This window comes from Cricetulus griseus, chromosome 4 (assembly GCF_003668045.3).
Source record: "Cricetulus griseus strain 17A/GY chromosome 4, alternate assembly CriGri-PICRH-1.0, whole genome shotgun sequence".
NCBI classification, from domain to species: domain Eukaryota; kingdom Metazoa; phylum Chordata; class Mammalia; order Rodentia; family Cricetidae; genus Cricetulus; species Cricetulus griseus.
In genome coordinates this window covers 70,994,658-71,017,938 of record NC_048597.1, presented here as the reverse complement: position 1 = coordinate 71,017,938, position 23,281 = coordinate 70,994,658, and the positions used below count along the sequence as shown (strand labels likewise).

The window sequence follows — 23,281 nt, the reverse complement described above, 5'->3', positions numbered from 1 at the left end:
TAGTCAGCTACAAAGTGACCAGCAGTTCCTCTTATTAAGGGATCAGGTCACCATGGCTTCTACCCTGTGAGAGGCAGGGTTGGTACAGTTCCTGAGACCCATGACAGCCCACAATACCAGGGCTTTCTTGTATCTGTATGCATACATACATACACATATGTACATTTCACTTGCATGTACTACCTGAGCAGGCAAAGAAGGGGTCGAATTCCTTAGAGCATAAGTTAATTGTGAGCAGCCTGATACGGTTTCTTAGAACTGACCCTCCAGCCCCACATACGGCAAGTTTTATTCTAGTCCCATAATCCTAACAGTGATGTGTTAGGGCGTCTAATGGTTTCCAACAGGAGGGTTGAGGAACTGACTATCCACAGCTATACTGTGACATAGCACTAGAATAAATATGCATCCCCAGGATGGTCTTTCCCTCCATTGAGCTAAGGGCTGCCTTATTAACCACAGCCAATCAAAACCTGTTTTCTTAATAGCCAGACCTGATTGGCTGCCTACCACCCCTTCACCAAGGTTAAAGTACTAATGATCTTCCTTCATCATCATCATCTCTCTCTCTCATGCACAGCCAACCTATACAAGGGCACAAAGTAATAGTTCCAACCACAAGGAAACAGTATACCTTGGCCCTGAACGCCAGCCTCAGCCCCACTGGGCTCTTCAGCTGCCATCCCACCTAGTGGCCTCTAGGACCAGCATGGACAAACCATGCCATAGTGTCCACTATTACATAAGAGCCACAGCAAAACACACCACTTGATTCTCCTAAGAAACCAGGCTGCACTCAGGTACACAGGTGGCCAAGGAGGGTTCCAGGCACAGCTCCCCTCCCCCTTACACAGCCTTGCCAGCTAATCCAGGTTTTCAAAGGCATTTTTTATTCACTATTTTTGATGACTATAAATAAGTGTTTCCACTATGGAAAAGAAAGTTAGCACAGTACATTTTCATGACTGGGGAATGGATTTCTGAAGTCATGTTCAATGGTGTCAAAACTTAGGGAGAAAAAAAAAAAATCCTGAAGGTTGGAATTCAGTTCTTTATAAAGTCCCTTGTAAAAACAAAACAGAATAAAAACCTTAAAGGGTGGGGAAATTTTTAAAAAGAAAAAGAAAGGAAAGGACAGAGTGATTCATTGCTTCTCCTCAGATTTCTCTTCAGCCTCATCTCTGGCCTCCTTCACAGAAAGGGCTTCCAGCTTCTCAGCCACCTTTTCGGCGTTATCATTTTTGCCTGGTCCTGCAAAAACAGGCAAAGGCAGTAAGACAATAGAGAAGTCTGGCTGTGAGACTGCATTGCTCTTGGCACTCACCCAGTGCAGGCTGGACCTGCTCCCTAAGCATCACCCACCACACTCCTCAGATGGGCCCAAAAGGCCCCAGCAAGCTACTGGTGGTACGCCTCATCTGTGTTAATAAGTGACCAGGACACAGAATTCTTTGAGAGAAAGTGAGGAATATCTTAAAAGCCCTTTAGCTCCTGGGTTCCAGATTGCTGTAACTCAGCTATGTACTTGAAACCAAGTACAAACACCATGAGGCCAACATGAGGTCAAAGCCTCCAAGGAATCACATGTCCCCAGAGAGCTGCATGACCGCCATAGGCAGAGGCAGCCACAGCATCCTGGAATGTTTCTTTGGCAGACAGAAAAAGCACCAGACTGGAGATGCAGCCAGGTGCAGAGTGAATCTGCAAGGAAGCTCTGCCACCCATCCTCATCACCCCAGGGGCACCATGTTACCTTTCTTTTCTCTCTCTTCAATCTCTTTCCTGCATTCTTCAAACTTTGTTTTGAACTTTTGTGCATCTGTAGAGAGAAGAGACTGAGCAAGCGTTCTCAGAGGAGAGTGGCAACACCCTGAAGTTCTGACGAGCCAACTCATGATTCCCAATGGCAATTTCTTTTTTTTTTATACACTCGAGCTGGAATTAAAGGCATGTGCCACCATGCCCAACCCTAATGGCAGCTCTTGACCACCTAACACCTAAAGCTGTCTCAACAATTCAGATAGCCAAGGGCCAAGGTCCTTCTTGCTATAGGCTCTAATCACATTGGAAGGGCTACCAGACACATATTACACTCCTAAACCAAGGAGTTTCACACGAGCACCAGCCACTAGAGCATTGGCCATGGTACCCGCCAACTCTCCATGATCCCCAGGGCATAGCTTTGTAGCAATTGAGACTACAAAGTTTCCCCCATGGAAGAGAGATCAGCCAGGGCTTGTAGATCCCTGCAGTCTTTGCTGGAACAGGTGCCCAAGCATCTGTAGGGGACAAGGCAGCAGCAGGAGGAAACTCTAGGGTGTGTCTCTGTCCACACACCTGATGGAGTCAACTGGATGCAACAACTGTTTATACAGACCCTTACGATTTCACAGCAGGCGGGCTCTGCTCTGCATGCTTTGGGTCAATTTTCCCAACGCAGCAGCTTCCCAGTAGATGACCCACAAACTGGGCAAGTTCTGCTTACTCTCAGCATTCAGGAAGCGGATGGCGAGCAGCTCAGGCTTGGGGCACTCATCAGCAAAGTCAGCATGGGTATTCCAGACCCAGGCACGGTCACTGCCAGCATTCGGCTTCAGCTCCATCATCGGTGTGACTAAAGAAGAGAAGCCTTTAAGGAAAGTAGGACCCTCGGCCCAACCACTCAGCCCTCACCCAGAGCAACCAAGTGAGGGACCCACTTGAGCAAACATGGAGCCTGGAACCTGAGATCCAAGCTGTTGTATCCAATACCCTCTTAGCCAAGCAACCACCATATTAAAGGGTGCCCACTCTGCCCACTTGCATATTATCCCAGCTGGGCTTGACTGTTTATATCCCCTCAAGGGTGGAGAGGGTCAGAGATTCACCCGAATAACAAGCTACTCCCTATCACTGGCTGTGTGTAGCTCTGCCCTAATTGCATATGTCCTCTGCCAGGAGGGGCTAGAGTATTAAGCTGGGAAAGACTAGGGGAGAGAAAGGGGCTCTACCTATGGAGAAACCATCATCCCTGCTAGGTCAAGATTTTCCAGGTATAGCATGATAGGGTGAGAAGTACCCACGCCCCTGTAAGTAACACGTCACCTTTGACCAATAAATTCATTGGTTCCCCAGAGTAAACTGTGATGGCATCACACCTTGATTTGTCATTGGGACCTCAGGAGAAGTACAGGCATTGCTTATGTCTGCCCCTAGGAAGAAATTTTAACACAAGCCTACACAACTCTAAGCACTAATTAATGCCAACTATACAATCCCCACATGGGAACAAGCTCAGGACCCTGAAGCACTGGCTCTGCCATTCAGGCTCAAACTTTCTTAAAGGGGTCCAACATATGGCTACAAACACATGCCCACACCAAAACTGAAAAATGGGAACACAAGAGGCGAAGGAGCTTGAAATCAGGGATAACACAGTGCAACTACTTGGTTGGCCCTCTATAGTCCAGGAAGATCTATCTGAGAGGTAAGGACACAAGTAATGAACACTGGAATCCGATGACAGATGCTAGTATGCCATGGAAGACAAGCCATGGCTTGTAACAAACTTATTTATCCTGAATCCCTTGGGTCCCAAAGAACCAAGGGGAGCTGAGGGGAAAGGTTACAGCACTGACAGCTGCCCCCCAACCTAAAAGAAAGCTTACTATCTAGAGTATTACTCACTAGTATCTAAGCCCAGCCCCTGGTTCCTGTTCCCTTGGCAACATTTCCAGGATTCTAGGGAGGCCTGTGAATTAATCTGACCAGTCCCACATGAAAGCCAAAGCTAGAGCTCAGGTATCTGAGCTGCAGCATCTCATGGTGGCCTCACTTCCCTACACCTCACTTGATGCCTGTGGTGCTCTCAATGAGAATGGCCCAGAAGCTCAAATATCTGCACGCTTGGTTCCCAGATGAAAAACTGTTGGGAAGGATTAGGAGGTATGGCCTTATTGGAGGAAGTGTGTCACTGGGGGTGGGCTCTGAGGTTTCAAAAGCTGACGCTGGGCCCAGTGTCTCTCAAGCTCTCTCTTGTAGATCAGGATATAAAACTCTCAGCTACTGCTCCAGTGCCATGCCTGTCTGCTTCCTGCCATAATGGACTAACCCTCTGAAACGCAAGCAAGCCCTAATTAAATATCTTCTTTTCTAAGAGTTGCTTTGGTCATGGTGTCTCTTCATAGCAATAGAATAGTGGTAACTGAGACAATATCCAACCTTGACTCAATAACCAAGGACCTGTAAGGTGAGTGAGACAAGGAGCCCCACCCAGGTGGAGGTCTGGCTGGTAGAGATCACACAGGAACCTAGCCAGGCTTTGGGAACAGCTCGTGACTCACTCCCAAGGGAACCCTCTAAACTGAGATTGGAGGGAGACTGAGGCAACTGTGAAGTATCGAGGGCCAAGGTGTTTCTCATGTCCCTGCCTTAGCAAACCACCTGTTAACACAACAAAGGATCCTGGCCAGCTAGAAAATGCACATTCGGGGTCTGTAAACTGTCTCAGTAAGGCCCTTGCCAACAGCCTGGCTAGTTTCATCCCCAAAACCCAAAGAAGAAAGGAGAGAACAGTTCCCACACAAATGAAAGAAAAAAATGCATTAGTAGATAAAAGGACTACCTGTACTGCATGGCCAGGGATCCCAGTTTGACTTTAGAACCCGTTTAAAGGTGTTAGGGAAGAACAGACTCCACAATGCTACTTTGTCCTCCACATGCAGACTCATGAGGAGAACAAGATTTTTAAATTTAGAAAATACAGATTTTTGCACTACATCTACCAGGATCAAGACCACCCGAAGATGGATCCTTAGAATATAAACAGGGCAGGGATGGCTTGTTGAGACTTCTGTGTAGACCCACAGGGCCATACCTGGCCAAGAGCCCTCCTTCCTCACCATTTTCCTAGCCCCGTTCCCTTCTTGAATCATCCCAGGGAACAGCTGGGGGTAGAGCATTATCAGAAACTGAAAACAGCTTTGGCACCAGACCCCCGTGACTTGCCCAGATAATATATATAAACAAGTACCCACTGCATCACCACCTGAGTCTATCCTGGAGCTCTACATCCACCCTAGACCTATCCTGCCCAGTCAGCATTCTGTAACCTCCAACATGGTAGTTCAGAGGCTTGTCTGAGTCCCTTGCTCCCCTGGTAACCAGCTCCTAAGAGGACCAGGGTGTATAGACCTGAAAGACCACCTACTATAGTGGTTGGCGCATATCTTCAGAGTCTTATCCCTCCTCATGAGAAGGCGGATGGTCCCTTTCTCCTTATGCTTCAGGAGCTTGACATCACCAGTGCCTCGCTCCTTCCATTCTGGGAGGTCATTCTCTGAAGCAAACCGGAATAGCTTTGCTCGCCTGTAAGAAAAGCCAGTAAAGGAAACATTTAGACAGAGAGGGAACTCACACCTAGACCAATTACCCCAAAAGAATACATGTTTTCTGGATGCTGAACATAAGGGTACTGTTGGGACGCTTTTTCTAAGGCCTTTGGGCGCCAAGAATTACTAGTGAGAAAACACCACCCAGGGAAGCAAATAGCCTAGCACATTCCATGTTGCGTTTACTTCACAACCAGAAAGATATTCATAGCAGAAGCATTTTCCCCAGGAGAGGCATCTAAGGGCACACATGGCTCAAGAGTGGGTAATGAAGCTCCTGAGAGCTGGGTGACGCAGTCACACTACATGGGTGCCTTTTAGCTACACAAAGCCCAGCACCAGCTTCCTGTCAGGAGTAACCTTTATAGTCCCAGGGTTCAGGCACCTAGACCAGTAGAGTCCAGTGCTCCTGTTCCTCAAGCCAAGTCAATACCTTCCTTTGTAGCCCTCATCTGCTTCTCCTTCTCTGTCAAAGCCTCTGCTCTCCTCCAAACTCAAGTTTTGTCAAAGGAGCCTACATCTTCACCCAACTCCTTAATAGAAAAACCCAAAAGCCCTGATTGATGTAAGACCCAAGATTCTGGCCCCCAAAACACACCAAGGACCCTGCGCAGGAAATCAGGAGTCTTGCAGCACTGAACTGTCAAAAATCAAATACCACCTAACTCCAGGGATGCCGTCCTTGCCCAGTGCTGCAGAACAGCAATCTGGCTCATCATCTTCTGGGTACAAAGGTGTACTTATAGCTTTCCTTGAGCAGGGCTCCCTCCCCTATTTCAGAGCACATGAACCTTAATCTGACATTTTAGACATACCTGAAAGAGGGAGATGCCAGAGGCAGCAACACACAATCTTTGCTAGCATGTACCTGAACCCAGTGTCCAGCAATTCCGAGCACAGGCAACAACAAGCCAGTCTCTGCTGTGATGTGAAACTAGATACACGATAGCTCATGCTCAGCTATCTTGGGTGATGGCACAGGTCTGTAATCCCAGATATTAAGGAAGCTAAAGCAAGCAAATGGCAAGTTCAAGACCAGGTGTATAGAACTGGAAAGGTGGGGCCCGCTGGAGATATAGCTCACTATAGTATATGCCTAGCATGAGTTCAATCACTGGGCCAGTAGAACAAGACAACAGCAAAATCAAAGTTACTAAAATACTGCTACAGTTCCTCATTGAAGGTTCCAAGTGGCAAATACAAGGTAATCTTTAAAAAGCAATTTTGATAATTAAGCCACTTCTACTGGCATTTTGTGTAAGACACAGAACCAGGCACATGCAGACTACAGGTTTGAATGCGTGTGACCTTATGGTTTAGGCATTAACTTAATTTCCAAATTCATATTAATAATATTTAGAAGTGTCCTTTAGAAGGTCAAGAGGATTAGATGGAATCAAGAGGACTGAACAATGGCACTAGTGGGTATGTAAAAGACAGACTGAAATTAGCAAGTTCCTTGATTTTACTACATTATACACTGCCACATTAAGACATGACTGAGGCCCATACCAAATGCTAGCTCTATGCTCTCAGATCTCAGACTTCCTAACCTGCAAAACCATGAGCTGGAGGCTGGAGAGATGGCTCAGCTGTTAAGAGCACTGGCTGTTCTTCCAGAGGACCACATGGCAACTCAAAACTGTCTGTAACTCTAGTCCCCAGGGATCCGCTGCTTTCTTCTTGCCTCCTTGGGCACCAGGCTGCACATTGTGTAGAGACATCCATGTAGGCAAAACACCCATACACATATAAAAATTAAAAAAAAAAAAAAAAAACAAAAACAAAAAAACCAAACGAGAGCTAAACAAACCTGTTCTTTAAGGATACCCAGTTAAGGCAACAGAAAACAAAGCAGAAAGGAAGAAAAGGAAAGAAAGTTAAGATTCCCTGCTCAACAAAGGAAGGAAGCCCCCATCCCCCAAGAAAGGGTCTCATCATGTAGCCCTGGCTGTCCCTAGAACCCAGAGATGTATCTACTTCTGTCTCCCAAGTGCTGGGATTACAGGTGTGAACACCACAGCCTGCTGAAATGCTGATTCTTAGAGGCAAGGTGCAAGATCAACTGGGGAGACACCCAGGTGACAGAACAATGATGGGGACACCCTTTTCATGACTGGCCATTAGGAAGCACAGGCAGCAGGAAAAGGTTTGGCAGATGCATGGCTGAATTGTCAATGTAAGACTAGTCACCACACAACTCCAGACCTTTTCTTAAAACAGCCTTTATCAAACTGGGGCCAAGCCGTGAAATTCACAGGGATCATAAAGTGCCAGTCAACCCAGGGTTCTTCTGCAAAGTTCCAGACAGAGATCACAAAGAGGTTAATGCCATAGAGTACCACGAGGGCTTACACTCAAGCACAAGAGAAACAATATCCAGCAGAGCTCCTAGCTTGGCTGGCTGGCTCCTCCAGAAAGCAAAGAGGAGAACATGGTCCCACTGTGATTGTTGGGTTCTACAAGTTTTTAAAGAGATGCCCTGTGACCGGCTTCTTATTGGGCCATTTCTCTCTGTCTCATCAACCCATCTAAAGATACTTCCAGGGACACCTCAGCAGACTTACATCTTAAAGAGTTCCTCTTCATCTTCCTCCAGTGTTTTAATTTCTTGCTCAGGAAGAGAAACTATTGGCTCGAACTGGGGGTCATGGTTGGATTCATCTGCGTTTTCTGTGGAGGTATCGTGGTCCTCATGACTATCCTGTGCAGAGAGGGAAGGAGAGATAATGCAGCTGGCTGGTGAACTTGGCCCACAGTGGGCATCCATCATCAATCACAAATGGCACCTGGAAAATGAAGACAGGCCTCCCCTAAACTGGAAAATAAGTCTTCTGTCTTTGACATCACCAGTTTGCATTTACAGCATCACAAAAATCACAAGATACAAGATAGCATGCAACAAGACAATGGATTATAACACCCACCCTGCACATCCAAGCATCAATCAGTTCCACACACATACCACAGTCCATGGCAAAGTAGCTTGGGAGAAACTCCCTTTCTCCTCTGTAAATGATTTCAAACGGAAGAGCAACCTTAACAGTTTCTACTGAGGACTATCCAAGCACTTGTTAGTTTACTAGGAAGATAAACTGCTATGGGACTACTAGCATTTACATTCCTCCAGCAATTTTACACGCTTGGAAATTTAAGCTGAAAGAAGCTAAAAAAAAAAAAAAAGAAAAAAGAAAAGAAAGAAACTGACAAATAAGCCCTAAGATCCCGACCCAGCTTGAAGGATTGCAAGGGCATGCAGGTTTAAATCTGACAAGATCACGTGCTTTGATAATACAGAAAAAAACCCAGACTCACACTACCTAACTCCACAGGATAAAGACATAGAAGCCCTTCGTTCGGTTTCACAGCACTGCGGCTCCGCTGCGGCCGACACGCGAGCCACCAACAAAGCCGCCCCCGCCCTGAGTCCGCGCGTCTAATAATCTGTACCCCGCGCTGGAACGCGAGCTTCCGCCACCGAAGGAGGTGGCGGTTCCAGGCGTAATGACCGAATGAATGAAGGATCTGTGGGCAACTGGAAGAAGGGTTTCCCGATGCTGGTGGAAACATCACAAGGGGGCCAAGACGAAGGAAACCGGTTGCTGCCAGGCCCCCAGGCAAAGCCGAGAGCCCGGTGTGGTGATGGCTTCTCTTACGCACATCACAAGGTCACGCGCCGCCCCGCAGCCCCCGAGACCCGAGTCTTGGCCAGCAGCTCCCACTCCCGGAACCCAAAGACTTCGAGACCCCCAGGTCCCGGCGCCTCGACAGGCCCCGAACCCGCAGGCCAGCGAGGGTTGGCGGCCGAGGCGCGGGCCGCCCACGTGGCCGCCCATAGCGGCCCTTGCCTCCCGGCCTGCCGGGCCCCACCCGGGCCTCGCCGTACCTTGGCGGCCGCCATGGGGGCGCGGCGACGGCGGCTCGACTGGCTCAGGCGTCGCGGCTCGGCGGCCTCTGGGCGGGCTAGTCGCAGCTCCTTTTCCTCCGCGTCTGGCGCCGGCGTCTCCCGCCCGTCCTCTCTTCCCTCCGCCCCCCGACCCGAACCCTGACCCCTGACCCCAGCGGCGGGAAACGCGCCGTGATTCAAAACCACTGCAGCTTTATTGGCTCTGACGGCGGACATTCATTGTCCGGCCCACCCCGCGCTTCCCGCCAAAACGCCCGCGGCGCATGCCCGGCCGCGCCTCAACCTGGGGAGCGCGCTTTCCCGGCGACCCACGCGCGCACTTCCGTCGGCAAGCCCTAAATGTCTCTGACGTCAGTGTGAGCGGCTGGTGGAAGGATCAGTCAGGAGTCGGCGCGTGGCGGTGACGTCATCGGAAGCCGAGCCCTTCGAGAAGCCAGGCGCGGCTGGTGTGCACTGGCCTACTAGAGGAAGGCGAGGCGTGTGTCTCTCCCTTGCTTGTGGGCAGCGGATGGTGCATCACCAGTGCTCAGTGCTAGTTCTGAGCACCCGAGTTTTGAGTACCCTCTCCTGCGTAAGGAGAAGCTGGGGTATACCCTTACGGCGTCACACTTAATTCCTGAGCACTTCGTGTGTGAGACTTAGGTGGTGGCCCTCGTGAGCACCCTGGTCCGGGCGGCAGACGAGCCTGGCGATGAGTGAGAAGCCGGACACGGAAGTAAAGCAGAGGGAGAGAGATGCAGAAGATGTGAACCTGGTGGGGTTGGGTAGCAGTCATTAATGTTGGAACAGAGCTAGGGTGGGAGAAAGGAGCGGGTTTGGGCAGGGCTGGGGGTAGTGTGCTCTAATGTAGATCTGGCAGTGTGGTTTAGGGAGCTAGCCCAAGGCGATAGTCATGCTAGCTACAGCCCTCAGCCTGGCCCGTCTGTCCCCACACAGGCTCGGGAGCACATGGAGGGCTGCGGCCCAGATGCCAGTGCAGTACACAGCCCTGCAGTCCCAGAACGTCAGGAACAGTCTGGACCAGCTGCAGGGCCTGCAACTCAGCCTGGGCTCTACAGCTACATAAGAGATGATCTGTTCACCTCAGAGATCTTTAAACTGGAGCTGCAAAATGTGCCTCGCCATGCCAGCTTCAGTGATGTCCGGCGCTTTTTGGGCCGTTTTGGTCTACAATCCCACAAAATCAAACTCTTTGGACAACCACCATGTGCCTTTGTAACATTTCGCAGCGCTGCTGAACGAGACAAGGCCTTGCGAGTGCTGCACGGCGCTCTCTGGAAAGGCCGCCCACTCAGCGTGCGCCTGGCTCGACCCAAGGCTGACCCCATGGCTAGAAAGAGGCGGCAGGAAGGTGATGGTGAGCCATCAGTTACACAGATTGCCGACGTGGTGACCCCTCTTTGGACAGTACCCTACTCCGAGCAGCTGGAGCAGAAGCGGCAGGAATGTGAACGGGTGCTGCAGAAACTGGCCAAGTGAGTGTGGCACTGACGTCCCTACCAGAGCTGGGTTTTGCTCTTGGCCTACTCCACCACCCTTATAGTCTGTTCAGGACACCCACAGGGTCTAAGTCTGCGGTTCTCAGCCAATGGGTCATGTCCTCTTGGGGCCAGTCAAAAGGCCCTTTTACAGAGGTCATCTAAGACCACTGGAAAAGATATTTACAATTAGTAATAGTAGCAAAACTAGTTATAAAGTAGCCCCCAAAATCATTTTATGGTTAGGGTCACCACAACATAAGGAACTGTATCAGAGGATGGCAGCATTTGGAAGGTTGAGAACCACCTAGTCTAAGTGATCAACCAAGGAGCTAGTTAGTAGTGCCCCTATGGTACCAGTGGGATAAGTCTCAAAGGAACTGCCTCATGTGGGTGGGGAACGGTGTAACTCCAACCCCAACCATGATGTGCTTCATTCTACAGGGAAATTGGGAGCACTAACCGTGCCCTGCTACCCTGGCTGCTCACTCAGAGACAACGACACAATAAGGCTTGTTGCCCACTGGAGGGGGTCAGGCCATCACCCCAGCAGGTCAGGCTGTCTACAAAACTTCATTCTATTGCAAGGGGAGAGGGAGGTTGGCCTTGTTTAGTTTTGTCATGCAGTGCTGGGGTAAAACCCAAGGCATCACACATTAGGTATATACTTTAATGCTAGGCCAGTCCATCATCATCCTATTTTCTATAAACTTTCCTTATCCTCTTTGCCATTTTCTTGCTATTTTCTTCCTGGTATTAGACAAGCCAGCAGTAAAACCTTGTTTTGCCTGCCAACCCTATCAGGGTCTCTTGTTCACTACGGTGTTTCTTCTGGTGCTGGGCAATCGAAGTTGAGATCTGGCTGCCTCTTTGCCACCTTCTCTCCTGCAGACTGAATATCGTAATAAGTGTGAGTTTCTGGTCGGAGTTGGGATAGATGGAGAAGACAACACTGTTGGCTGCCGGTTTGGCAAGTACAAGGGTGGAACTTGTGCTGTGGCAGCCCCCTTTGACACTGTGCACATTCCAGAGGCCACTAAGCAGGTGGTGAAGGCCTTCCAGGAATTCATTCGGTGGGGACCTGGCCTGGGGATGGGTTCCTGGGAAGTCCTAATCCATCTGGGAGCAGAGGGTGTGGTGGGCCTTGCCTTGGCAGTTATGGGGTGAGAGGCAGGCTGCTGGGACAGACAGGCTCACACTAGGTACTAAAAGACACTTGTGGCTTCCTCAGGTCCACCCCATACTTGGCATATGACCCCGAGACATATACAGGCCACTGGAAACAGCTGACTGTTCGTACCAGCCGCAGAGGCCAGGCCATGGCCATTGTCTACTTCCACCCCCAGGTCTCAGGCAGTGGTCTTGTTGGGGGAGGTCTTGTTGGCTTTTGCTTAGTCTGATGGACTTTTTGTATTTTCTACTGCAGAAACTGAGCTCAGAGGAGATGGCAGGGCTGAAGGCCTCCCTGGTATACCATTTCATGGAAGGACCAGGCAAGGCCAGTGGAGTGACTTGCCTCTACTTTGTAGAGGAGGGACAGAGGTGAGGAGCCCAGGAGGGGACAGGAAGAGTCTTCATTCAGATAGGCCAGTGACACTGACAGATCTGCTGCTTCTCATGTAGGAAGACTCCCAGCCAGGAAGGCCTGCCCCTGGAGCATATGGCTGGTGACCAGTGCATCCAGGAGGACCTGCTGGGACTGACCTTCCGCATCTCCCCTCATGCATTCTTCCAGGTACCATGTCCCTTATGAACACAAAGACACAGGGAGGCTGGGTGTGAATAGCAAGTGTGGTGTGAAGGGGAAAATGATAGTAACTAGCCTTGAAGAGATTTATAGAGAACATCCAGGTAATGGAGGTCCTAGGCAAAAGAAAGGGGTAATTTGCCATTGATTGATTACTTTGTGGTTAATCCAATGATATTTGTGGCCTTATTTGTCTCCTGCTGAACCCAGAACAGGATACTATTGATAGTAGTCTCCTTGTTTTTGAGATACTGTTGTAGAAAACCCTACTATGAAGGTAGAGGGGGGAGAGATCCTAAGGTATGCAGTCACTCAGTTGGCCTGGGGGGAGTTGTGAAGTCAGAAAAAAAAGCTCCGCATTGATGGGGGGTGCGTTGTAAGGATTTAGTCTTTAGAAGTCAGGAGAGTGGATGAGGTCACTGGTATACAGAGAGGGATCCAAGCAGTAGGGGGTGCTGGCCTACATTGGAGTACACCATGGCTAACTAACCTCTAGGTAAACACACCTGCAGCTGAGGTGCTCTACACAGTCATCCAAGAATGGGCTCAGCTGGATGGGAGCAGTACTGTGCTGGATGTGTGCTGTGGCACTGGCACCATAGGCCTGGCCCTGGCCCGGGTAAGCCTCCCAGCCCTGGGTAAGGACATCTCCCTACTGAGTGCTGAAGCTAGCCACTATCACAACCCAGATACAGCCTAGTTGTGTCTCTTCCTGTCATGAGCAACCAGGGAAATGAGGCTTATCTATTTCTCCATTTCAGAAGGTGAAGAGAGTAGTTGGGATTGAGCTGTGCCAGGAAGCTGTGGAGGATGCCCGTGTGAATGCCCTCACCAATGGTGAGAACCTTTGCAAGCACAACACAGCAAGCAGGTGGTCTACAATCTGTCTTGAGGGTCTTGGGGAGTGGGGCTCTTTACGGACCTCTGAAGGCAGAAAAGCTTGGGCCACATACTCTCTAAGCCTGCTAGGTCTTCCCAGTACCAGGCCCAGAGTTCATTATGACAACTATGACACTATCTTCTAGAGTTGAGCAATGTTGAGTTCCACTGCGGCAGAGCTGAGGATCTTGTGCCAGGCTTGGTGAGCAGGCTGTCCTCCCAGCAACTTGTAGCTATCCTAGACCCGCCACGGGCTGGCCTACGTGAGTGGCTTCCATTTGGGGAGGTAGCACCAGAAGAAAAAAAAAAAAAAAATGCTATGTTGGGTAGTCTACTACTAGGAGAGACTAGCCCCTCTGTGCCTTGTCAGATTCCAAAGTGATACTGGCCATTCGTAGAGCTGAGAACATCAAGCGACTTCTGTATGTTTCCTGCAATCCCCGGGCAGCCATGGGCAACTTTGTGGAGTAAGTGGGGGAAGAGAGGGTAGGAATATATATACCATGATAATACTTGGTATATTATAATACCAACTAATATTGGTACCTCCTTCCCACCACAGCCTCTGTAGGGCCCCATCTAACCGAGTAAAAGGCATCCCATTCCATCCAGTCAAGGCTGTGGCCGTGGACCTGTTCCCACAGACTCCACACTGCGAAATGCTCATCCTGTTTGAAAGGATGGAACAACATCCTAATGGCATTGGAACCCTGGGGCATCAAGACTCTCCAACTACAAGAGATCTTCTTGATAGCACGCCACTGGAAACAGAGACTGCTCTCTCATCCTAGGTTCTGGGAACTGCAGAAATATAGCTCCTACAGCTTCCTACTAAGATGATGGGCAGGCAAACAGTGGTGGGCATGAGGCCTACCTAGCTGGTACTGATTCAAAGAGTACGGACACCTGTATCCTGTAATGGGACTCTATAATAAACAGTTGTTGATTTGCTGATATTGTGGTGAGAGCCACAGCCTTGACTCATTCCTACTTGATATCCATTAAGGTACAAAAGAGTAGGTCCTCAGGCCTAGGCCTGGTGAATCCTTTCAGAAAGAGGCAGGAAGGATTGGAGACTCAAGTCTCTGCAGCTGACCTTGAATTCAAGATCTTTCATGTTAAACTTCCTTGGTGCTGCAGGCCTATGACTCCCATAGATCAGCCTATGTGTGTTACTGTGTCCAGCTTCACTGTGTGCTTAATGGAATGCCAGGGATTGCTTAAAATTAGTACCACAATGGAGGTTGTAGGACCAAATACCCATCAATCAAGTATTCCAGGGGAGTGAGCACTGAGGGTGGACCCTGCAGGTAGTAACTGCTGAATACACATCTATGCTGAGTTAACATGAGATTAGTTGTGTACCCCTAAAAATACAATTGACTCCAGGACTATCTGGCCAGTTGAAGATCCACAAACATCCAGTAATCGGAAGAAAGAAACCAGCCATTCCCTTTTGGACAGTTTTATGTGTTCAGACCATCAGGGTGTGTCCTACAGCCATGGCCAGCATCCACACAGGCTTCCAGCATTGTAGCATGGCTGTGCATTTAAGACTCACCCACCTGTAAGAGACAGGGAGGGCACTGGAGGCCAGGAGTGTGTGGCAGCACCTGTTGTTGACATTGGCTGGGCCAGTGGGGTTATAGAGAGATCATCATGACCATGTGTTCAAGGCTTGCTTTCTCAAAGGCAAATCTGTCTGTTTGAAGGGCAATGGTCAGTCAAAAGCCCAATCACAACTGTGAAGGGAAGGCAAACAAGGAATCAAGTGTCCAATTCTAGCAACTTGATTTGGAGGGTCCTTTTTGCCCAGATTAACACAGAAGTTAATTGCTATCACACAGGTGATTGGGGAGGAATAATTGTGTTAGGATGCCCATAGCTGCCATCCTTTTCTGACAACACATGCCATCCATGTATCTTCAGGTACAGATGAGAGACACACCTGAGAACATGAGTACAGTCTCTCTGAACAGGTATTGGGGTAAGCCAACACTGACCAAGACTCAGGCTCTCAATATACCTCTACTTAATGCCCTAATCCAGGGGCTACATAGTGAATATAGATGGACAAAAAACTAAAACCTGCCACCAGGCCTGGCTGCACAGAGCAACCACACTTGAGATCCAGAAAAGCCATAACTACTTGTCACACGCAATGCCAGCTCTTGGTCAGTGATGGGCTGCACTGAAGGCCCTGTTTCCTATTTATACAAGTCCATCTGTTGAAATGCATGATTCTAAATCTATCTTCCATTTTCACTGTAAAAGTTTTTCCAAATTCTAAAACATCATAAAAGCTTTAAAAATTGAAGAACAGATGGACTTGATTGTGCAAAAAATCTTTGTAAAAAACTGTTGTTAGAATTCATCAAAGGTGAGAGCTTAGGTATCCAGAAGACAGCTGTGAGGGTATTAAGACATAAAAAAATGTAGACTGCAACCCAAGAGCCAACCAGATTAACACTCAGTACCTTAACAGTTCAGTACCTTCACTGCAATCTCTGAAAAGTAGTTCTGGTGCTAAAATTTTGTTTTATTTTAAGCCAAAATAGCCTGAAATAATCCTTTCTGTTATAACCTTTTCAGAGGAAAATGAGAAACAGACAAAGCAGGTAATAACTACAGGACAGGATACCTGCACCTTCTGACCAGGTCTCACTGGCTCCACCAGAAGGAACCATGGGCAAAGGGGCTACCTGGCATCATAGGCCAGCCAAAGCTATAAAACCTGGTCATCTCATCTATCAACCAAGCATCACTTCTTGTCAGTGCATATAGTATACTAAAATTCATGAAAACCTTCATAAAAACAGTCGGCAGCAGATACATACAAGCAAGATCTACAGCTGTCTATCAGCTTCCACTTGTGCAGTTACTTATAGCTGATCCTTAAATATATCAAGTCACACTGACAGCATCTTCCAGAAGAACTGCTTCTTTGCACGTGTGCTGTGTGGTCACAGCTGTCCCCACGTGTCAGAGCAGAGCCCAGACACTGCCGCAGGAAAGGAACTTAGGTTGGAGGCCTGGTGCTGCAGTGATGTGTGGCTGGTGGTCTCCTGGGTAGCACTGTTGGCCCATGCCGCCTACCTCATACATCCACTGTGCACAAGGGCTCACCACCAGGCTGGGCAGATGCTACAATTGACATCTTGGGCTTCTTCCGAGTCTCCTCCTGGAAGAACAGAGGTCAACAGTGTTAGAGGTGGGTCCAGCAACGAGGTTCACAAAGGTGAAAGGGTGGAAGCCCCTGAATTCCGATAGCACAAATGCTTGTGATACCTGGCTAGGAGGGAAGGTACAGGGAGCGGGCTGGGTTGGGCCAGGCCAGGAGGGTCTCCTCAGAATGCCAGGGTAGACTCCCATGTGCTGCTGCTTCCCTGGCAATCTAGAGACACCCAGAACGGAAGAATTTGCAACAAGCTGGGATCCACCCCACCAGGGTGAGTGTTATCCTAGCCTTGCTTGCCTGGAAGCCCACTAAATTTCCCCCCAAAATAATAGAACCGTGTGTCTTAGGCCTGTTGCCTTAATCCCCACAACTAACCAATCTCCCAAAAAGACTCAAGCTTACTCCAACAGACAAGACCCACTCCCACCTGAGAGCAGTAGAAAGACAAGTGGCCAATAGACACTTGGTCCTCAGAGTTTGTGTTCATACCTGGGCCAGTGTCAGCAGAGCTGCATTGGCTCTCAACTCACAAGGCCTAAGGGTGTGAATGGCTGTATTTCCTAAGTCCAGGAAACAATGTCAGTAACAGAGCCCACTTGGGATAGGGCAGCTTTAGGAAATTCCACCAAGACTAACAAGTTCTACCCAGTCTTAACCGTTCTATGATCTTTGAGTTATCCAGTAAAAGGCCAGGACACAATCCTGGCTCTCATCTCATACACTGGACTTTAAATTGGAACCTTTAGCCACTAAAAAAAAAAAAAAAAAAAAAAAGGCTGGCCTGTTTGCTCTCTAACTCTGTGTTTTGGGAAAGTGCCATCCATGCTAGAACTTAAAGAAATGCCAACTTGCCAGGTGTTGGTGGCGCACACCTTTAATCCCAGTACTCAGGAGGCAAAGGCAGACAGATCTCTGTGAGTTCGAGGCCAGCCTGGTCTCCAGAGCGAGTGCCAGGATAGACTCCAAAGCTACACAGAGAAACCCTGTCTCGAAAAACCAAAAAAAAAAAAAAAAAACAAAAAAAAAAAAAAAAAAAAAAAAAAAAAAAAAAAACAAGAAGAAGAAGAAGAAGAAGAAGAAGAAGAAGAAGAAGAAGAAATAATGCCAACTTCATTTGGAAGGAGGAATTAAGAGACTCCAGAGTCAAGGATCAGAAAGGGGCTCCTAAGATCTAGCTACAAGGAATGAGCTGGCCCAGCAATCCTGATGACTAAGTCTGTGGTATGGACAGAAACAGTACAGGGGATTGCAGCAGTAGATGGTGAGTTTAGGGGGTAGGAAGGCAGGTGGCTTGGGGGAGAAGTGAGAAAGGGAGATAATCACCCGCTCTGCAGCCAGCCTCTTCATCTCCTCTTGCAGCTTGCTCAGGATGTGAAGGTTGGGCCTGTTCTTCTTGGCATATTGCTGTAGCTCTATCACACTCTTGTCAGAGGTCTCCTAGGGACCCAAAGCCTGCTATCAGAACTGCCAAGCAGCAGTGTGCTTGTGACCACCCAAAACAGGAGCGTAAGGGTCTGGTGGAGCACAGAAGTGCTCACCAGTAGCCCACTTGTAATGAGGCCTTGGCTGCTGAAAGATACAGGATTTAAGCACAGCCCTGGTCTCCCTGGCATTCCCCAGAAACTCTGTCCCTTTGTCCATGATCATACCTCTGTGTTTACTGGCTGAGTATGAAAGTCAAGCATTCACTGTGCTAAGAACCCTCAGACAGTGGCAAGGGCATGGCTGAAGCCAAATGAGACATAACACATAACAGCCTGCCCAGCCGTTCTCTTTGGTCCGTTATTGCCTTCGAGGCCATGGCCAAGGATGCTCACAGTGTCTTGGCATGCCAGAGCTCCTGTGCCAGGCAAGAGCCATTCACTCTTCAGGTGAAGGAAGCCTCTGCCCATGGCTGCAGCAATGTTCCCTCTGTCTCATCCCAGGACTATGTACAGCAAATACTGCACCTACATTTCAACTCACAGAAAATGCTTCTATTCAGGCTGGGGATGCAGCTCAGTGATACAGCCATTGCTTAGTTTACACAAAGCCCTAGATACAATCCCCAGAAGTAGGAAGAGGGAGTAATCAAGAAAAGAAGGAGCCTTATTGTTTATATTCTCCATGTGGCTCCTGGACCCCTGCCTTGCCAGCCCAGAGCAAGGGCAGAACCTAAAGGGGTGCTGCACTGCTCCATACCACTGGCTCAAGGGTCCACAGCAGTCTTCAGGGTCACTACCTATACTCCTCTAAATAATGGGATCCTGATGATCCAGGTAGTTTATAGACATATTAAGAGAAAATGTAAAATATGCTGGAGATGTTGCTCAGTAGTAGAGCATTTGTCTAGCATGTACAAGGTTCTGGGTTCCATCCCTAGCACTTCAAAAAAGAAATAGCCAATACCCACTTCAGAGTACTTCCCCACACCCATTAGGTTTGAAGATTGATTTAAATTTTGAGAACTGGGTAAAAGCCACAGAAACAAAACAGGCAATACTCATATTCCGTAAGCCACTGGGATCTTCAACTAAACAAGGATACACCGGTCTTGGAAACTGGCAAAGGACAGCTCCCAAGCCTTCACACAATTCAACACCAGGTGGTGGTCATTGCCTACATCTACTGTCTGGTGTGTGGCAGTCCTAGGCATGTCTTCTAACAGCTCATACTTAAAGTTTGGCAGATTCAAAAGGAAGATGTAGCTTGGGTGCCCCCACCCCCAGTCTACACAATCACTGGCACAACAAAGGAGAGACAATCATAATCAAAAGCAGTGCTAAGCCTAACCTTGACAGCAAACCCCTATATATGAGCTCCAAAGCAAGAAACAGGGAAGCACAGCATCTGCTGAACAACCTGTCTGGTTACCTGCTTCACCATTTTGCTGCTCTCACGGCCATACATGCGCAGTAAGGATCCCCAGTTCTTGACATGTGGATGCAGCAGCTGAAGGATTTTCTGAGAGGCTAATTGTTTCCCAACTCGTTTATTCTTACCTGTGAAAGGAGAAAGCAAAGGTGGAAAGGAGTCACAAATATCCAGACAGGAGAACCTTTCCCTGGTACTAGGGAGCCATGCAGGGGATTCCATAGGGGGGTAGACAGTGCTTTGCCACTGTGCTGGACACCATGACTCACAGTCCTGAGACCTGGACCCAGGTACCACCCAGCCGAGCAGCTTTCAGGAGATCCAGATGAGGACAAATGGGAAAGCTATTAGCCAAGACAATGAAGCCTCCTCCTCTCCACCGGCCCACTCCACCCCCACTTTCCTGCAACAAACAGACCACCAGCAGCAAGGCTTCCTAAAGTCTGTGGCTCCTATGGGGTAGATGCCTGAGTGGAGCCTCCATATGAAGGATGCCCTGAGCCAAGAGAGCTCTCCCCACTGAAAGATCACTGGAATGCTCACTCGCTCAGCATTCTCAGCAGCCTACCGCTTTATAGGGTACAGCAATAGCCACAGATAACTAGAAATACCCAGGTCTAAATGTTCCACAATTTCCCAGGGCCCTCTATGTATCACCCCCTAATATATATAAAACTAATTTTTCCTTACAGTGGTTACCCAGTGTTTTACTTTATGGTTTTGTTTTTTACTTTGTAGGAGCAAGGTCTCACTATGTTGTTCAAGCTAGTACTGAACTCACATCCTCACATGAGTGATTCTCCTGCCAAGTCTCCTTCCTAAGAAACTGGAACTACTAGCTTTGCTTTATGTTGGCTTTAACTAAGTAGCTATGTCAGATGTAAACACAGAGTAAGACAGTGCCTAGAGACCAGAATACAGGTGTGCAAATGGATAGACAGCCATCAGGAGGCACCTCAGCCTGCTCCTCAGGAAGCCAGTCCCTCATCTTACCAGAGACTGGCTAGTTAGAGGTAATAGAAACAACAGTGGAACAGGAGAAAGAATGCAGGCAGGACGACCACAAATCTAGCTTCAGATGGTGTGGTACCCCCACACAAAGCTGGAGCTTGGAATGACTGCCAGAGCAGTAGTAGCAGACTAGGCTACACACCCTCGTGTCAGAAACTGCTGGCCATACTCCAGCAGTCCTCTGAAAACATGCCAGTCTATGAGGGAAGCAGGGGAGGAGACAGGTCCTTACACCACCCGCGCACTGTGTGTTTGCCGCATGCCATGACATATTCACTCTTCTGGTTTTTCCCAGGAACCACTTCAAACTTGATGGATGTGTCACCCATTCCATGGTTTCTTTAAGGAGAAAACAAAGATGACAAGGAGACATCAATGGATGTCACTTGTACATGGTGACTTCTGGGAAAGGCTATTACATGACAAAGTTCATTAATGACTCTCCAAAGAAAACCTTAACCCTCCCTAGATGTTCAGCTGACTAAGGGAGATTCTCCACACACTTGTTTCAGTTGCCCAGTGCTCACCCATCAGGCAGAGCCAAGGGGCTCCTGTATATCCAGGCAAACAGATAATGACTCTACCTTGGGACAAAAGCCAAATGAAATTTTGAGATGCTCTAGTGGAACACCCGTGACCCAATTCTTGAGGAAGGTGCTTCCTACCCTACCTTTTAAGGCACTCATGGAGGATCTGATATGGAGACAACAGCCCGGCCTTGCTGGTCAGCTCGTAGACTCGTGAATCCTCAATACTGATGTGGTTAAAATACTAAAACACAAAGCACATGCCTGTGAATCCTAAGCAGGCCCATACCTCTTAAGAGCAGTGCCACACTGTGTGCTTCCCTCACACGCTCAACATCCTTTCCTGTCACCTTACTAGAGCAAGCTATACCCCCAGACATCTCTATTAGCTGGTGGAAGTGTTTGGAAAGGATTAGGAGGTGTGGCCTTGTTGGAGAAGGTGTGTCACTGGGGGTGGGCTTTCAAAAGTCCATACATACTATTCCTAGTAGCCCCTAACAAGAGCCCATACCATTCCTAGTTATATTCACTCTCCCCAAAAAGCCCATACTATTCCTAGCTAGATTCACCCCACCCTGCAAAAGCCTATACCATTCCTAGTTAGATTTACCCCCAAACTCTGCCTCCTGGCAGTAGATGAGATGTCAGCTCTAAGTTACTGCTTGAGCGCCATGCCTGCCTGCTTGCTGCCATGCTTCTTACCATGATGGTCATTAGCAAACCCTCTGAAACTGTAAACCTCAATAAAATATTCTATAAGTTGCCTTGGTCGTAGTGATCTGTCAGAGCAATAGAAAAGTCACTAAGGCTGGGCACTGGTGGCACATGCCTTTAATCCCAGCACTCAAGAAGCAGAGGCATGAGGATCTCAGTGAGTTCTGAGGTCAGCCTGGTCTACAGAGTGAGTTTCAGGACAGCCAAGGCTAAACAGAGAAATCCTGTCTCAAAAGACCAAAATAAGAAAGAAGAAAGAGAAAAAGAAAAAGTAATTAAGACCTAAGACACAAAGAGAGAGAAAATTTGCAGACTCAGGTAGGCTAAGGGTAGGAAGAACAGCCATGAAATGCATGGGACAAAGGATCAGAAATTAGTAGCTAACAGAACCTCCCCTGCCTTGATCTCTAATTGACCCAATACTCAGTGAACAGAAGATGCCAGACAGCTCAGCTCTCTCTATAGCACAGAACATTTCTGTGACATACTGCAGAAACAGAGCAGTCATGCACTGATAAATCTACCTATTTAAGGTGGACACAAAGGTAGTCCCATAGGATAATCACCTAGCAACATTAAAATCATCCTAGTTTGTGTAGGTACCCTCTACAGAATTTACATAAGTAAATCATACAAGCAACATACATCTGTACCAACAAACTGGGTGACTTTAGTTTATGGGGGCATTTCTTATTAAGCATCCGAAAAAGATGACCCCAAAAAATTCTACAGTAAAACTACGAGAACTAATACATGAATTCAGCAAAGCAGCAAGATATAGTCAATACACATGCATGCTAGCAATGAACTAAAACCAAATAATTCCTCAACACAGTGGGACAATCTAAGAATCAAAATGTGAGCAGGATCTGCATGATAAAAACTTCCAACTACTAACAAAGGCAAAAGGCTGAGAGACCTTTCAGTACAGGGTAATCTCTATCCAATGATCAGCTAATCTAAATGAACTGACTTAGTAAACATGTTACAAAGAATACAGATAGATAATACTCAAGAATACAGATAATACTTTGCAATATTATCTGGGAAAGATATTATTATAAGTTGAACTATAAACTGTGTCTGCTCCAAAATTCACAAGTTGAAGTCTTAACCCTTAGTACCCCAGAATGTGAATACATGGGGTGAGTGGGCCCTACTTGAGGACTCAGCCCTATCCCCAGGACTCATTCCTTATAAACCAAAGAAATTGAGAGAAAAACATACCTTCAAGCAAAAGCACAAACATGAAGATAGCCATTCTAGAACCCAGAAAGCCTCTGGTCAGTATCTGACACTACTGACACTACTTTAAACTTCTGGCCTCCAGAATTAAGGCAACTAAATTTCTTTGGTTTAATCTGCCCAGCCTTTGATTCTTTCTTATAGTAGTACACAGTAAACAAACAGTAAAAGCAATAACTAGCCTTGGTTGTGGTGCTGTTTGTGTATAGTGGGGTATGAGTATATTCCATTTCCATAGTTTTAAATGTCTACTTCTCAACAAAAAGTGAGACATACAAACTGTTAAATATAGATGTTCCTATATGGGGGTAGGGAGGAAGCAGAAAACAACTATTCCTGTAGGAGGTGGACTTACCAAAGACTTCAAATTATC

General features: G+C 47.9%; 2 protein-coding genes and 1 non-coding gene across 4 annotated transcripts; 1 reads left to right on the top strand and 2 right to left on the bottom strand.

Annotated features, from left to right (window-relative positions):
• Nucleotides 1-867: 867 nt before the first annotated feature.
• On the bottom strand, nucleotides 868-9,414 carry Ranbp1 (RAN binding protein 1). The gene is made up of 6 exons (XM_027413145.2): nucleotides 9,256-9,414; nucleotides 7,937-8,073; nucleotides 5,189-5,346; nucleotides 2,486-2,614; nucleotides 1,754-1,819; nucleotides 868-1,251 (listed from the first exon to the last, which is right to left on the bottom strand). Exons 1-6 carry the CDS (start codon nucleotides 9,268-9,270, stop codon nucleotides 1,145-1,147), a joined length of 612 nt encoding a protein of 203 aa, XP_027268946.1. The 5' UTR covers nucleotides 9,271-9,414; the 3' UTR covers nucleotides 868-1,144.
• Nucleotides 1,581-1,705, bottom strand: LOC113835408. Its single transcript, XR_003484958.1, has one exon. It is a non-coding gene; the product is annotated as a small nucleolar RNA SNORA77 (small nucleolar RNA).
• A 259-nt stretch (nucleotides 9,415-9,673) lies between the features above and the next one.
• On the top strand, nucleotides 9,674-14,334 carry Trmt2a (tRNA methyltransferase 2 homolog A). Of its 2 annotated transcripts, none has more exons than XM_027413144.2 (12): nucleotides 9,674-9,991; nucleotides 10,213-10,751; nucleotides 11,199-11,307; nucleotides 11,646-11,827; nucleotides 11,986-12,100; nucleotides 12,181-12,296; nucleotides 12,378-12,489; nucleotides 12,998-13,120; nucleotides 13,263-13,338; nucleotides 13,527-13,643; nucleotides 13,751-13,847; nucleotides 13,943-14,334. In XM_027413144.2, the coding sequence occupies exons 1-12, from the start codon at nucleotides 9,968-9,970 to the stop codon at nucleotides 14,169-14,171; spliced, it is 1,839 nt and encodes a 612-aa protein (XP_027268945.1). In that variant the 5' UTR covers nucleotides 9,674-9,967; the 3' UTR covers nucleotides 14,172-14,334. The 2 variants fall into 2 exon arrangements, with proteins under 2 accessions (XP_027268945.1, XP_027268944.1); XM_027413143.2 differs by having other exon boundaries at nucleotides 9,674-10,030.
• The last annotated feature ends 8,947 nt before the right edge of the window (nucleotides 14,335-23,281 follow it).

Coding starts and splice junctions, on each gene's coding strand:
- Ranbp1 (XM_027413145.2), bottom strand. Junction 2,615..5,188: donor GATATGCGCCAACCACTATA/GTAGGTGGTCTT, acceptor TCTCTTCTTTAG/TCACACCGATGATGGAGCTG. Junction 1,252..1,753: donor TGAAGAGAGAGAAAAGAAAG/GTAACATGGTGC, acceptor CTGTTTTTGCAG/GACCAGGCAAAAATGATAAC.
- Trmt2a (XM_027413143.2), top strand. CDS start 9,968: ATGAGTGAGAAGCCGGACACGGAAGTAAAGCAGAGGGAGAGAGATGCA. Junction 13,121..13,262: donor TAGGCCTGGCCCTGGCCCGG/GTAAGCCTCCCA, acceptor TCTCCATTTCAG/AAGGTGAAGAGAGTAGTTGG. Junction 13,339..13,526: donor TGTGAATGCCCTCACCAATG/GTGAGAACCTTT, acceptor ACTATCTTCTAG/AGTTGAGCAATGTTGAGTTC.